Source organism: Oncorhynchus masou, chromosome 5 (assembly GCF_036934945.1).
Source record: "Oncorhynchus masou masou isolate Uvic2021 chromosome 5, UVic_Omas_1.1, whole genome shotgun sequence".
Lineage (NCBI taxonomy): Eukaryota > Metazoa > Chordata > Actinopteri > Salmoniformes > Salmonidae > Oncorhynchus > Oncorhynchus masou.
The window spans coordinates 41,319,846-41,337,276 of NC_088216.1; the positions used below are offsets into that span (position 1 = coordinate 41,319,846).

Genomic DNA, 17,431 nt, shown 5'->3' on the forward strand with positions numbered 1-17,431 from the left:
CCGAGCTTCCCTCTGCATCGTCTTACTCTCTCTGTGTCCTTCTTTCTATTCCCCTTCTCTCTTTTCTTCAAGGTTTAACCCACTGATGTCTCACATGTTTCCTTCAGTAGTATCGCTTCGAGCCATTGCAGGGAGGGAACCAAATGAATTTAAATGGATTACTCTACCCATTCAGACTAAGACGCATGACACACATTGTTAGAGAGAGTAGGAGAGGGAAAGATAGCGTGGAAAGAGCAGGGATACGGATACCAGAGAGACCCTGTGTGTGTGTGTCTTTGATTAAAAATAAGAGTAAACGAGAGAGAAAGTGTGTGTGTGTGTATGAGCACACACGTGTGTGTTTATGTGTGTGCTTGAGTGTGTGTCTGTGTATGTGCGCAAGAGCTCTCTGTCTCTCGCTGGTTTCTTATATAAGAGCTGAGGCTCCTGCCACCCAAACGGAGCTCCAGTGAGATCCTATTAGACAAGCAGAGCGTGGCAGACACTGCAGGAGTTTACCTTGATTACCACCAGGAGAGGATTGTTTCAATGAGTGGCCCGTAAAATACATTTCCCTCCTATCTCGCCAGTAAAGCACCTATTAAACTCAAATGTCCCACTACTTTAGCTGCAACTGTTGGTTTGGTACGATGCCAATTAGGGACTTGATATAATAACAGAAGGAATAGAGTTCCAATCATTTCTCATATTTCCCATACATATCCAATTTAATGATTTGCTTGAGCTAGAGTGAAGCCTCAACCAACCAGAATAGACATTTTTTTGTTATGGCTTCTTTTATTCAATAATTATTTTTCATTTTCATTATCATTACTGTTTATTATTACAGTCATTCTATTAAGCCCTAGAAGATGCATCCTTTAATCGGTTCACTTGTTGTTATGGACCAACCTCAATTGTGACCGACCTGCTCGATTCGGTCTTATGTAGCAAAATTTGACATTGTGTTCTTTACATACATACTCAGAGCTAGAAAATTGTATATCATAAACTACAGTTGAGGAACAATGGGAAAGTAATTTTGCTTTGAAATTTGCTAAACTTGTAACCTCACTTTTGAGAAAAAGGGTCCTTGAATGTTTTGGTGAACCTACTGGAGAGCTCTTCTTTGTCTACACCCATTCAGCATCGTTCACACCCTTTTAAGCTTTAAGCTTTAGCCCCACCGATCTCTTTAAGGATTCACATGTGAGACTATGTACTAAACAACCAAAGATTTAAAGATTAAAGGCTGGTTTATATTACGAGTGTGTTCGTAAATTTAATCTGGAGTGCCAGAGTGTGCTCTAGGCGTTCATAAATTCAGAGCGTTTCGCTCTCGGGGCACACACTGGGCACTCTGGTTGAAAAGTAGGGCTGATTCAAGTGTTCTAACCTAGCAACAGCAGTCAAGCACCCAAGCTAACTGGCTAACATTGGCAAGCTTGCTAGCTACTTTCAGAAACAAATGAGAGAACAAGTCACTTTGACCATTTTACTTGCCCGAGCAGAGCTGGTTAGTTAGTTTTTATATTATCCAGAGCATTGGTGACTGCAACTGTGGTGCTGGCAGCAATTTAATGATACTTTTTTTTGCCAACATTTACTGACACCGGCCATATTCAGGTGTTGAGGTGTTGAGCGTTCGTAAATTCGTCAGTTATTCTGCAATCTGGCACACTCAGACAAGAGTGATCTGAACACAGTAGATAGCCAGAGCGAATTTACCAGTTACATCTATCGACAGTTGTCGCAATGACATCATCAACATTCTATTGAAATAGAGTATTTTGTTTAGACATGTAGCTAGCTAAACAATGAACCATAATCCCAACTCTTAACGTTACTACCCTGCATGAATCTACAGGTAGCTAACCAACCAGGTTCAATGTTAACTAGCTAACATTAGGCTATAACTAGCAATGCAAATGGCTCTGAGATACAAATAATATTACTACACAGATCATACACTTAATGTTAGCTAGCTAGCCAGCCAGCTAACAGTACATTTTAACTTGAAATGAAAACAACTATCTGACAAAATTTGAAACGTGTAATATCTGAAAATGTAGCTAGCTAGACTCTCTTACCTGTATACATGGATGGACACTGCTCCCTCTCTGTCATGGATACCATGGTTGCTCTTAGTTTGAAGCTGTAATCCGGAGCCTTCTGTGTGTTCTCTTTTCGACTCTGTCTGAATATTTGCAATCAAACGCCAGAATCTCCTTAGCTATCATACTCTAATTCCACTGATTTCAAAACTTGGTCCTCCAGAAAGAGCAACACTTGTGCAGTTCTACCACGTGATTGTTATTAAGGTAATGAATGTTCATATGTTCCAGAAGGCATTTCTGCCAAAAAAAGTATACTTTAAAATGGCGCTCCGTGAAATAGTGACATATGACTAATTTCTTGAAACGAGTTACAATTGATATTTATGAAAGCCTCATAAGAATCTCTATATCATTGCATAATGTGGATTCTACTGTGATATTGAAGGGTATTCCAAACCAAATATACTTAACAAAAATATAACTGCAACATACAACAATTTCATTGATTTTACTGTTACAGTTCATATGAGGAAATCAGTCAATTTAGATAAATAAATTAGGCCCTAATCTATGGATTTCACATGACTGGGAATACAGATTTGTATCTGTTGGTCACAGATACCTTAAAAAATATGAGCTTCACAAGGGGCCTCAGGATCTCACTGTATTTTTGTGCATTCAAATTGCTATCGATAAAATGTCATTGTGTTCGTTGTCCGTAGCTTATGCCTGTACATACCATAACCGCACCGCCACCATGGGGTACTCTGTTCACAACGTTGACATCAGCTTATGGTAGAGAAATGAACATTAAATTCTCTGACAACATTTCTGCAGTCAGCATGCCAATTGCATGCTCCCTCAACTTGAGACATCTGTGACATTGTGTTGTGTGACACACCTGTCAGGTGGATGGATTATCTTGGCAAACGAGAAATGCTCACTTAGAGGGATGTAAACAAATTTGTGCACAACACGTTTTTTGTGCGTATGGAACATTAATGGAATTTTTTATTTCAGTTTTTGAAACATTGGACCAATACTTTATTTGTTGCGTTTATATTTTTGTTCAGTAAATATTCCTCAATGTTGATGTATGAGTCCTGGGTGAATGAATCTTGGAACATACTCCAATCAGTATTCTCTAAACAGTCCTGCAGCATTGAGTCTGCCTCCTCTGTCCAGCGCCTCACTATTTTCTGAGTTGGTGACTCCCTCTTTAGTTGCAGCTTGTAGGCGGTGAGTAGGAACAGAGAGTCGTGATCTGATTTGCCCAAAGTATCTTTGTACGAGTCACGGATGTTTGTATACAGTGGGGCAAAAAAGTATTTAGTCAGCCACCAATTGTGCAAGTTCTCCCACTTAAAAAGATGAGAGAGGCCTGTAATTTTCATCATAAGTACACTTCAACTATGACAGACAAAATGAGATTTTTTCCAGAAAATCACATTGTAGGATTTTTTAATGAATTTATTTGCAAATTATGGTGGAAAATAAGTATTTGGTCACCTACAAACAAACAAGATTTCTGGCTCTCACAGACCTGTAACTTCTTCTTTAAGAGGCTCCTCTGTCCCCCACTCGTTACCTGTATTAATGGCACCTGTTTGAACTTATTATCAGTATAAAAGACACCTGTCCACAACCTCAAACAGTCACACTCCAAACTCCACTATGGGCAAGACCAAAGGGCTGTCAAAGGATACCAGAAACAAAATTGTAGACCTGCACGAGGCTGGAAAGACTGAATCTGCAATAGGTAAGCAGCTTGGTTAGAAGAAATCAACTGTGGGAGCAAATATTAGGAAATGGAAGCAATACAAGACCACTGATAATCTCCCTCGATCTGGGGCTCCACGCAAGATCTCACCCCGTGGGGTCAAAATGATCACAAGAACGGTGAGCAAAAATTCCAGAACCACACAGGGGACCTAGTGAAATGACCTGCAGAGAGCTGGGACCAAAGTAACGAAGCCTACCATCAGTAACACACTACGTCGCCAGGGACTCAAATCCTGCAGTGCCAGACGTGTCCCCCTGCTTAAGCCAGTACATGTCCAGACCCGTCTGAAGTTTGCTGGAGAGCATTTGGATGATCCAGAAGAAGATTGGGAGAATGTCATATGGTCAGATGAAACCAAAATAAAACTTTTTGGTAAAAACTCAACTCGTGTTTGGAGGACAAAGAAGCTGAGTTGCATCCAAAGAACACCATACCTACTGTGAAGCATGGGGGTGAAACATCATGCTTTGGGGCTATTTTTCTGCAAAGGGACCAGGACGACTGATCCGTGTAAAGGAAAGAATGAATGGGGCAATGTATCGTGAGATTTTGAGTGAAAACCTCCTTCCATCAGCAAGGGCATTGAAGATCATCTTTCAGCATGACAATGATGATCCCAAACACACCGCCTGGGCAACGAAGGAGTGGCTTCGTAAGAAGCATTTCAAGGTCCTGGAGTGGCCTAGCCGGTCTCCAGATCTCAACCCCATAGAAAATCTTTGGAGGGAGTTGAAAGTCCGTGTTGCCCAGCAACAGCCCCAAAACATCACTGCTCTAGAGGAGATCTGCATGGAGGAATGGGCCAAAATACCAGCAGCAGTGTGTGAAAACCTTGTGAAGACTCACAGAAAATGTTTGACCTCTGTCATTGCCAACAAAGGGTATATAACAAAGTATTGAGATAAACTTTTGTTATTGACCAAATACTTATTTTCCACCATAATCTGCAAATAAATTCATAAAAAATCCTACAATGTGATTTTTTCCCCTCATTTTGTCTGTCATAGTTGAATTCTACCTATGATGAACATTACAGGCCTCATCTTTTTAAGTGGGAGAACTTGCACAATTGGTGGCTGACTAAATACTTTTTTGCCCCACTGTACATACTAAGGCGTGTATATGTGAGGGACTTGGTATAGAGAAGCGTGGGGGTAGTGGGGGGTAGTGTAGCGACCTTAACCCAACGCGTAGTGACCTCATCAAGAGGTTCAAACCCCTTGGTGCAATGGTTAAGGTGTTGGCCTGACAGTCACTGGACCTGGGTTCGAGTCCAGGTCGGGGTTACCCCCTGAATTCGCTAAACTAAATAGGTGGTGAAGCTTTTTCTCAAGAGACAACCATAGCGTGCTGTTAAGGTGACCTCAGTGGTTTAACAGAAGATAACAAGTAGGTCAACATTGAGCTGGCGATGGGGTGGCGGTGTGAGAGAATGTCAATCACAGCAGGGAAGCACTCTGATTGGATGCGTTCTCCTCATGTCCCCATTGGGCTAGGAAGGGATGAGACAGGTAGGAGAGGTAGTCATTCTCACAACAAAATGGTCGATCAAGACCTTAGAGTCTCATTGAGACAAAGGTCTCTTTTGCGAAAGAGTCCTACATCTTACAATTACATAACAATTACACAGTCATGTCAGCATAGGAGCATAGCAAATTCACCAAGAGAATACAAAAATGCAAAACACAATCATCCCAATCTAATACATTCTATAGTAAAGACATTCTGAAAGGCAACAATACATCCTGTAGGGTATCAACTGTATGTTATTCTGAAGATTGTTTCATAAATTAGGTGCGAAGAAATTAAAAGTTTTTCTTCCTACCTGTCAGTTACAGACAGAATTTCAAGAATCTGTCTGGACCCATATCCACAAAGAGTCTCAGAGAAGGTGTAGTGATCTAGGATAAGTTTAGCCTTTTAGATCATAATCAATAAGATTATATGGACAGATCCTAGATCAGTCTTCTACTTTGAGATAATTTGTGCATACGGGCCCTGGTCAAAGGAATAGGGAGTTTATCATTAGTGCTTATTGCAAACAGGTTATTTATTTGTCATTATGCTGGCTACAAGACGGGCTACACAGCCTCCTCTTCCTCATATCCTTCGCAGTATTCTTCCTAGTATCCCGATGGCTAATGTCCCTGAGAAAATAAACTTTGAACTCAGAGTAAGGCTTCAATCACAGAGAGACATCAGGGGATGCTGTGTCCTTGTTTTTACAGAGACGTGGCTTATGGGCGATACACCTGACTCTGCTATTCAACCAGAAGGGTTTTCCCTTTTCCATATAGATCGAATGGCAGGTTCTGGTAAGAGTAGGGGGAGGGGTATGTTTCCTTATTGACAATTCCTGGTGTACCGAAGTTTAAAACATCTCAAGCTCCTGTTCAGCAGATCTGGAGTTCCTAAATATCACCAACAAGTATCCTGCCCCACAAGAAAAAATAACTTGCTGGACCATCTATATACAAGCATCCGTGACTCGTACAAATCCCCGCCCCCACTTTGGCCAATCTGATCATGTCTTTTTGTTCCTACACCTGCCTACAAACAGCAACTCAAGAGGGAGCCACTAAAACAGACAATTGTGAGGCGCTGGACAGAGGAGGCAGAATCAATGCTGCAGGACTGTTTTGAGAACACTGATTGGAGTATGTTCAAAGATTCATCCACCGAGGACTCATCCATCAACATTGAGGAATATTTACTGAACAAAAATATAAACACAACAAATAAAGTATTGGTCCCATGTTTCATGAGCTGAAATGGCGTTCTGCATTCGCATCGAATAGCCCCCGTGATATGGAACTTTTCAGGGATGTTAGGAACAAATATACACAGGCAGTAAGGGAAAGCTAAGGCTAGCTTTTTCAAGCATCACTTTGAATCCTGTAGCACAAACTCAAAAAAGTTCTGGGACACTGTAAAGTCCATGGAGAATAAGAGCACCTCCTCCCAGCTGCCCACTGCTCTGAGGCTAGGAAACACTGTCACCTAGTCTACCTGGTTAAATAAAGTTGAAATAAAAAATATATAAAGATAAAATAAAGATGCAAGAAATGTTCCATACACAAAAAGCTTATTGTGGACACATTTTTTTACATCCCTGTTAGTGAGCATTTCTCCATTGTTAATATAATCCATCCACCTGACATGTGTGGCATATCAAGAAGCTGATTAAACAGCATGATCATTACACAGGTGTTCTTTGTGCTGGCGACTGTAAAAGGCCACTCTAAAATGTGCGGTTTTGTCACGCAACACAATACCACAGATGTCTCAAATTTTGAGGGAGCGTGCAATTGGAATGCTGACTGCAGGAATGTCCACCAGAGCTGTTGCCAAGAATTTTATGTTAATTTCTCTACCATAAGCTGCCTCTAACGCCATTTTAGAGAATTTGGCAGTAAGTCCAATCGACCTTACAACCACACACATGTAACCACACCAGCCCAGGACCTCCACATCCATCTTCTTCACCTGCGGGATCGTCTGTAATTAATCCCTTTTGTGAGGAAAAACTCATTCTGATTGACTGGGCCTTGCTCCCCAGTGGGTGGGCCTAGCTCCCAAGTGAGCGGGCATATGCCCACCCATGGCTACGTCCTAACCCAGTCATGTGCAGTCCATAAATTATTGCCTAATTAATTAATTTCAATTGCCTGATTTCCTTACGTTAACTGTAACTCAGTAAAATCGTTGAAATTGTTGCATGTTGCATTTATACTTTTGTTCAGTATACATCATCAGTCACAAGCTACATTAGGAAATGTGTTGATGATGTTGTACCTACAATAACAATCCGGACATACCCCAACCAAAAACCATGGATGAACTGAGATATCCATACCATGCTGAGAGCCCGTACTGCAGCATTCAATGTCATCAGAACAAACCCAAATGACTCAGTGGTGCGAGACACGTACAAGGAGACACGTACACGTACAAGGAAAGTAAGAATGCAAAAAGACAATACAGAATCAAACTTGAATTGATGTTCGACAACAAATGACTTCAGACTAACATGGACTACAAAGGCAAATCCAACTGTGTGGTGCCCACCGAATCCTCCCTCCCATATGAGCTTAACACACTCTACGCTCGCTTCAAGGGAGATGATACCGAGCCATCCAGGAAGACTGTAGTAGCTGCTCTGGACGACCAGGTGCTTTCGCTCTCTGAGGCTGACATGGGCAAAACTCTCAAAAGAGTGAATACTCACTAAACTGCTGGCCCAGATGGCATCCCTGGCCAAGTGTGTGCTGACCAGCTGGCTGGCGTCTTTTCCAACATCTTCTACCTGTTCCTGTCCCAGGCTGTAATCCTCATATGCTTCAAGGAGAACACCATCATCCCAGTGCCCAAGAGAATACAGGTGACATGCCCAAATGACTATCGCCCCGTCGCACTCACCACAGTCATCATGAAGTGCCTCGAGAGGCTGGTCATGGCCCACATCATGGCCATCACACTGGACCCACTCTGATTTGCCTACCACTCCAGCAGATCCATGGAAGATGCCATTTCCATCGCTATTCACATGGCCGTAACACATCTGGACAAGAGGAACACATACAGTATGTGAGAATACTGTTCATTGACTACAGTTCAGCATTCAACACTATTGTTCCCTCCAAGCTCGACAACAAGCTCAGAGCCCTGGGTCGGACACCACCCTCTGCAACTGGATCCTGGACTTGTCCTCAGCCCTCTGCTGTACTCCCTGTTCACTCACGACTGCGTGGCTTTGCACGACACCAACTCCATCATCAGGTTTGCTGACAACACCACAGTTCTAGGCCAACAACGACAAATCAGCCTATAAGGAGGAGGTAGGTGAACTGGCATTGTGGTGCCAGGGCAACAAGCTCTCCCTCAATGTCAGCAAAACAAAGGAGTTGATTGTTCTCTTCAGGAAGCAGAGGAGGGAAAATGCCCCGATCCACATAAACAGGACTGCAGTAGAGAAAGTCAGCAGTTTTAAGTTCCTCGGCGTCCACATCACTGAGGACTTGAAATGAACCAACACCACCACTCTTGTCAAGAGGGCACAACAACGTCTCTACTTCCTAAGGCGGCTGAAGAATTTCAGTATGTACCCTGGGTCCTCTCCACATACTACCACTGCACCATTGAGAGCGTGCCGACCGGTTGCATCGCAGCCTGGTACGGGAATTGCCCCGTCCACGACCACAAGGCCCACAAGCGGGCGGTGAAGACGAACCAGTACATCACTGGGACCGTGCTCCCACCCATCCAGGACACCAACTTGAAACGATTCTTGAGATAGGCCCACAGCATCATCAAGGACCACACACACCACAGCCATAAGCTGTTTACTCCCTAACCGTAGGGCCTACGATATTGGAGGATGAGGTCTGATACCAACAGGCTCAGAGACAGTTTCTATCTACAAGCCATCAGTCTGCTTAACACTTGCACTGGACAGACCACTTGCGCTGATTCTCTGCACCTTAGCACATATGCACTCACTCATGCACACAGGCACTGCTACCAGACTCTCCTTATGATTGCTACATACTGCACAATTTAAACACTTGCCCTGCCCCCCAAACATGTTTAAATATTGGACTCTAAATTGTGCCTTCCTGTATTATACTTCTGCTAAAATATTTATTATAAACTGAGTGGTTTGAGCCCTGAATGCCGATTGGCTGAAAGCTATGGTGTACCACGGGCATGACAAAAACATTCATTTTTACTGAATTACGTTGGTAACTAGTTTATAATAGCAATAAGGCATCTCGGGAGTTTGTGGTATATTGCCAATAAACCACGGCTAAGGGCTGTAACCAGGCACTTTGCGTTGCGTCGTGCGTAAGAACTGCCCTCAGCCATGGTATATTGGCCGTATACCACACCTCCTCGGGGCTTACTGCTTAATTATATTCTATTGAGCGATTTACTTTTGTCTTCTTTTATTATACATTTTCGTTGCATTATCGAGAAGGAACCTGCAAGTAAGCATTTAATTCAATGGTGTATACAATGCGTATCCCATTCATCTGACTATACAAAAGAAAAGCAGAGCAAATCCCCCAATACATGTTCCTTCATTCGCCAGCAGCTACCAGCTACACCTCACCAGCCTGAGACATGCATACACATAGCTCCCTCTGAGTCTAAAGCCCCAGGAGGATCCCACCCCTAGAGAGGTGTTATATCCCCCCTTACCTTCCCTGTCATCCTGGTCTTCAGTTTAAAATGGCAGCACTCTCTATACAGGCAGTTACAGGTCTCACACAGGAGTGGGAGATTCAATTGTGGTTATTTAATTCAACAAACAACTTAATTTAAGTAAGGTTGATGTCTGCTATTAATTGTGTTATCCATGTACTGTATGATGATAAGCAAGACAGCACCAACACATCTGGCACTCAGGCTAGCATGACGCTCAGTTTGTTATCTTGTTTTGTGTCATTTCTAACTTCCCACCGTCTCTTTAATTCAAACAGGAGCCTGCTGAATATGGACACTTTCTCCAAATCAGACCCTGGTATGTGTTGCATGTTTTACAAGGGTTGCAAAGCCTTTCTTCTAAACACTTACAAATTATTATGAAAAGTTTATAACCAGGGTTGGGGTCAATTCCATTTCAATGAAAAATGTTAAGTCAAAATGTATATCAAATTCCAATTCCAAATGTTCCTAATTGAGAAGCATTAAAGATAATTTATACTTCCTGAATTGACTGGTATTGAAATGGAATTGTTCCCAACCCTGCTTATAACATACTGCCATTTCATCATCTGCATAGCATGTATACCATATAGAGGACATTCTACTGTTCCAATTCAAATTCACTAAGTAGAACAATTGAACGGATTCCATCGTACTCTAAATACCAAGATGCCGGCATGTGCAGAAATAGGGCTTCACCTGTGCAGATCACATGCCCATTTGCCCTTCCAATCTCCAAAATGCATATACAGTACCAGTCAAAAGTTTGCACAGACCTACTCATTCAAGGGTTTTTCTTTATTTTTTACTTTTTTTCTACATTTTAGAATAATAGTGAAGACATCAAAACTATGAAATAACACATATGGAATCATGTAGTTACCAAAAAAGACAACCAGTTCTTATAGCCTTTAGCCATACCCGTATCCTACTCCTTCTCTGTTCCTCTGGTGATGTAGAGTTTAATCCAGGCTCTGCAGCGCCAAGCTCCACTCCCATTCCCCAGGCTCTCACATTTGTTGACTTCTGTACAAATAAAAGCCTTGGTTTCATGCATGTTAACATTAGAAGCCTCCTCCCTAAGTTTGTTTTAATCACTGCTTTAGTACACGCTGCCAACCCTGATGTCCAAGCCGTGTCTGAATCCTGGTTTAGGAAAGCCACCAAAAATCCTGAAATTTCCATCCCTAACTATAACATTTTCTGCAAGATAAAACTCCCAAATGGGGTGGAGTTGTAATCTACTGCAGAGATAACCTGCAGAGTTCTGTCATACTATCCAGGTCTGTGCCCAAACAATTCGAGCTTCTACTTCTAAAAATCCAGATTTCCAGAAACAAGTCTCTCACCATTTCCACTTGTTATAAACCCCCTTCAGCCCCCAGCTGTGCCCTGGACACCATATGTGACTTGATTGCCGCCCATCTATCTTCAGAGCTCGTACTGTTAGGTGACCACCTAAACTGGGACATACTTAACACCCCGGCCATCCTACAATCTAAGCTAGATACCCTCAATCTCGCACAAATTATCAATGAACCTACCAGGTACAACCCCAAATCCGTAAACACAGGTACCCTCATAGATATCATCTTGACCAACTTGCCCTCTAAATACATCTCTGCTGTCTTCAACCAGGATCTCAGCGATCACTGCCTCATTGCTTGCATCCGGAATGGGTCTGCGGTCAAACGACCACCCCTCATCACTGTCAAACTCTCCCTAAAACACTTCAACAAACAGGCCTTTCTAATCAACATGGCCGGAAGATCCTGGAAGGATATTGACCTCAATCCGTCAGTAGAGGATGCCTGGTTATTCTATATAAGTGCTTTCCTCATCATCTTAAATAAGCATGCCCCATTCATTAAAAAAAACATGAACAGATATAGCCCCTGGTTCATTCCAGACCTGACAGCCCTTGACCAGCACAAAAACATCCTGTGGCGTACTGCATTAGCAGTAGCCCCCGCGATATTCAACTTTTCAGGGAATTTAGTTAGGAAAGCAAATGCTAGCTTTTTCAAGCAGAAATGTGCATCCTGTAGCACAAATCAGCTAGGCTAGACAATCTGGACCCACCCTTTCTAAAATTATCCTCCACAATTGTTGCAACCCCTATTACTCGCTTGTTCAACCTGTATTACATATCGTCTAAGATCCCCAAAGATTGGAAAGCTGCCGCGGTCATCCCCCATTTCAAACGGTTACAGACCTATATCTATCCTACCCTGCCTTTTTAAGGTCATCGAAAGCCAAGTTAACAAACAGATCACCGACCATTTTGAATCCCACCGTACCTTCTCCGCTATGTAATCTGGTTTCCGAGCTGGTCATGGGTGAACCTCAGCCGCGCTCAAGGTCCTAAACGATATCATAACCGCCATCGATAAGAGACAATAATGTGCAGCCATATTCATCGACCTGGCCAAGGCTTTCAACTCTGTCAATCACAACATTCTTATTGGCAGACTCAACAGCCTTGGTTTCTCAAATGTCTCGTCTGGTTCACCAACTACTTCTCAGATAGAGTTCAGTGTGTCAAATTGGAGGGCCTGTTGTCCGGATCTCTGAAAGTCTCTATGGGGGTGCTACAGGGTTCAATTCTCTGGCTGACTCTTTTCTCTGACAACACCATCCGGTGTACTTCTGGCCCTTCTTTGGACACTGTGTTAACAAACCTCCAAATGAGATTCAATGCCATAAAACTCTCGTTCCGTGGCCTCCAACTGCTCTTAAATGCAAGTAAAACTAAATGCACGCTCTTCAACCGATCGCTGCCCGCACCTGCCTGCCTGTCCATCATCACTACTCTGAACGGGTCTGACTTAGAATATGAGGACAACTACAAATACCTAGGTGTCTGGTTAGACTGTAAACTCTCCTTCCAGACTCACATCAAGCACCTCCAATCCGAAATTAAATCTAGAATCGGCTCCTATTTCGCAAACAAAGCATCCTTCACTCATGCTACCAAACATACCCTCGTAAAACTGACTATCCTATCGATCCTTGACTTCGGCGATGTAATTTACAAAATAGCCTCCAATGTTCAACTCAACAAATTGATAAGTCTTTGCTAGGTAAAGCTACACCTTATCTCAGCTCACTTGTCACTATAGCAGCACCCGCCCATGGCACGTGCTCCTGCAGGTATGTTTCACTGGTGACCCCCAAAGCCAATTCTTCCTTTGGCTGCCTTTCCTTACAGTTCTCTGCTGCCAATGACTGGAACGAACTGCAAAAATAACTGAAGCTGGAGACTCATATCTCCCTCACTAACTTTAAGCATCAGCTGTCAGAGCAGCTCACAGATCATTGCACCTGTACATAGCCCATCTGTAAATAGCACACCCAACTACCTCATCCCCATATTGTCATTTATTTTTTTTGCTCCTTTGCACCCCAGTATCTCGACTTGCACATTCATCTTCTGCACACCTATCACTCCAGTGTTTATTGCTAAATTGTAATTACTTCGCCACTACGGCCTATTTATTGCCTTACCTCCCTAGTCTTACCTCATTTGGACGCACTGTATATAGATTTCTTTATATTGTGTTATTGACTGTACGTCTGTTTATTCCATGTGTAACTCTGTGTTGTTGTTTGTGTCGCACTGCTTTGCTTTATCTTGGCCAGGTCGCAGTTGTAAATGAGAACTTGTTCTCATCTGGCCTACCTGGTTACATGAAGGTGATTTTTTTTTTAATGGTTGAGAGAATGCCAAGAGCGTGCAAAGCTGTCATCAAGGCAAAGGGTGTCTACTTTGAAGAATCTCAAATATAACATATTTTGATTTGTTTAACACCTTTTTTGGTTTCTGCATGATTCCATATGTGTCATTTCATAGTTTTGATGTCTTCACTATTATTCTACAATGTAGAACATATTAAAAATAAATAAAAACCCTTGAATGAGTAGTTGTGTCCAAACTTTTGACTGGTACTGTATATATTTATTTATATACACATTTGTTTCATTGTTGTTCTGAACCCACTGCCCTCAAGTCGTTTTTAAATTCTCATACTACCATCAACCGAAAGGTTGCTAGATTGAATCCCGAGCTGACAAGGTAAAAATCTGTCATTCTAAACAAGGCAGTTAACCTACTGTTCCTATGCCGTCATTGTAAATAAGAATTTGTTCTTAACTGGCTTGCCTAGTTAAATAAATGTTAAATTAAAATACATTTAAAAAAGATCCCATGGCACATTGTAAGAGTTTTTAATTTCTTTTATTTCACCTTTATTTAACCAGGTAGGCCAGTTGAGAACAAGTTGTCATTTACAACTGCCAAGAAAAAGCAAAGCACTGTAACGGTTTTCTTCCGCTGAAGGAGAGGAGGACCAAAATGCAGCGTGGTTAGAGTTCAACATGTTTATTAAAGACCATACACGAGAACACTACAAAATACAAAACAACAAATGTGAAAACCTAAACAGTCCTATCTGGTGCAATGACACAGACAGAAGACAATCACCCACAAAATACCCAAAGGACATGGCTGCCTAAATATGGTTCCCAATCAGAGACAACGATAAACACCTGCCTCTAATTGAGAACCAATCTAGGCAACCATAGACTTCCATAAACACCTGGACTAGGAACACCCCACAAACATACAAAACCCCTAGACCAGACAAAACACATAAATCCCCCATGTCACACCCTGACCTAACCAAACTAATAAAGAAAACAAAGCTAACTAAGGCCAGGGCCTGACAGTTCCCCCCCCCACCCTAAAGGTGCACACTTAAATCCATAGGGGAGGGTCTGGGTGGGCGTCTGTCCATGGTGGCGGCTCTGGCGCGGGACGTGGACCCCACTCCACCATAGTCTTTGTCCGCTTTAGTCTCTTCCTAGGAACGGCGACCCTCGCCACCGACCAAGGATTGGCGACCCTACAAAAGGGCCCCACTCCACTAAACAAACTCTTCCGGATTGAGGGGCAGCTCCGGACTGAGGGGCAGCTCCAGACTGATGGGTAGCCCAGGCTGGTTGACACCTCTGGCAGCTTCTGATTGACTGACGGCTCTGGCGGCTTCTGGCTGACTGACGGCTCTCGCAAATCCTGGCTGAATGGCGGCTCTGGCAGATCTTGACTGAATGGCGGCTCTGGCAGATTGGCGGCTCTGGAGGATCCTGGCTGACTGGGGGCTCTGGTGAATCCTGGCTGACTGGCGCCTCTGGCGGATCCTGTCTGAATGGCGGCTCTGGCGGATTCTGGCTGAATGGCGGCTCTGGGGGATTCTGGCTGAATGGTGGCTCTGGGGGATTCTGGCTGAATGGTGGCTCTGGCGGTTCCTGGCAGACCGGCGGCTCTGGCGGCTCCTTGCAGACTGGCGTCTCTGGCTGCTCCTTGCAGACTGGCGGCTCTGGCGGCTCCTTGCAGACTGCCGGCTCTGGCGGCTCCTTGCAGACTGGCAGCTCTGGCGGCTCCTTGCAGACTGGAGGCTCTGGCGGCTCCTTGCAGACTGGCGGCTCAGGATAGGCGGGAGACTCTGGCAGTTCTGGACAGGCGGGAGACTCTGGCAGCTCTGGACAGGCGGGAGACTAGCAGCTCTGGAGGAGATCTGCATGGGAGGAATGGGCCAAAATACCAGCAACAGTGTGTGAAAACCTTATGAAGACTTACAGAAAACGTTTGACCTCTGTCATTGCCAACAAAGGGTACATAACAAAGTATTGAGAAACTTTTGTTATTGACCAAATACTTATATTCCACCATAATTTGCAAATAAATTCATTAAAAATCCTACAATGTGATTTTCTGGATTTTCTTTCCTCATTTTGTCTGTCATAGTTGAAGTGTACCTATGATGAAAATGACAGGCCTCTCTCATTTTTTTAAGTGGGAGAACTTGCACAATTGGTGGCTGACTAAATACTTTTTTGCCCCACTGTACATATTCTTATTCATTCCTTTACACTTGTGTGTATAAGGTAGTTGTTGTGAACTTGTTAGATTATTTGTTAGATATTACTGCACTGTCGGAACTAGAAGCACAAGCATTTCACTACACTTGTATTAACATCTGCTAACCATGTCTATGTGACCAATAACTTTTGATTTAATTTGAAGTCCTCTGTTAATTGTGACCTAATCATGTGGACTGATTGACTGATTGACAACTCCTCCACTCCAAATGACGTGAGCATGCACATGTGGTGTTAACATGTGCATGCTTAGCTCACACTCACAGACACACACGAACACACACATACATGACTGACGCATGTAGAGTAAATGTGTTAGATAATGTCAGGTGCACAGGCTTCAGAGTACAGTATATGCTCCAAGCTATTGAGGTCTCTTATCTATACTGAAAAAATATAAACGCAACATGCAAGACTTTCAAAGATTTGACTGAGTTACAGTTCATATAAGGAAATCAGTCAATTGAAATAAAGTCATTAGGCTTACACATGACTGGGAATACAGACATGCATCTGTTGGTCACAGAACCAGTCAGTATCTGGTGTGACCACCATTTGCCTCATGCAGCGCAACACATCTCCTTCACATAGAGTTGATCAGGCTGTTGATTGTGGCCTGTAGAATGTTGTCGTCCTCTTCAATAGCTGTGTGAAGTTGCTGGATTTTTGCGGGAACTGGAACACGCTGTCGTACACGTCAATCCAGAATATCCCCAAAATGCTCAATGGGTGACATATCTGGTGAGTATACAGGCTATGGAAGAACTGGGAGATTTTCAGCTTCCAGGAATTGTGTACAGAACCTCGTGACATGGGACTGTGTATTATCATGCTGACACATGAGGTGATGGCGGCAGATGATTGGCCTCAGGATCTCATCACGGTATTTCTGTGCATTCAAATCGCCATCAATAAAATGCAATTGTGTTCATTGTCCGTAGTTTATGCCTGCCCATACCATAACCCCACCGCCACCATGGGGCAGTCTCTTCACAACGCTGACAACAGCAAACCGCTCGCCCACACGACGCCATACACGCTGTCAGCCATCTGCCCAGTACAGTTGAAACTGTGATTCATCTGTGAAGAGCACACTTATCTCCAGCATGCCAGTGGCCATTTAAGGTGAGCATTTGCCCACTGAAATCAGTTACAAAGCCGAACTGCAGTCAGGTCAAGACCAATGTTCCCTCTAAGCTGCGTGCCTGCGTGGGCGCACAGCTCCCCGGGACTGCTATGCAGATGAAATATCAGCCTGCATAGAGAAGCACGATATTGAACCTCACTCAGTTTCTAGAGGTTTCCCCTTAGTTAACACTATCAATGTTTCCCTTTATTGTGGGGATTGTGATCGAATCAACTCAATATTTAGTATGGCTTAATTTGCAAAACTAAACTAACTGTGCGAGAGATTTTTGTTGTAGGCAGAACACATCATAGTAGGATTCTATTGCATTGACAC

The 17,431-nt window shown here is 43.3% G+C and overlaps 1 protein-coding gene across 4 annotated transcripts in view; it reads left to right on the plus strand.

Moving 5' to 3' along the window:
- The window catches only part of LOC135539593 (copine-9-like), a 196,252-nt gene that overhangs the window by 6,203 nt on the left and 172,618 nt on the right, over positions 1–17,431 (plus strand). For all 4 annotated transcript variants that reach the window (XM_064965564.1, XM_064965566.1, XM_064965567.1 and 1 more), the window contains exon 2: positions 10,305–10,345. In XM_064965564.1, coding sequence (XP_064821636.1) covers positions 10,305–10,345 — 41 coding nt within the window. The remainder of the gene's footprint in view (positions 1–10,304; positions 10,346–17,431) is intronic.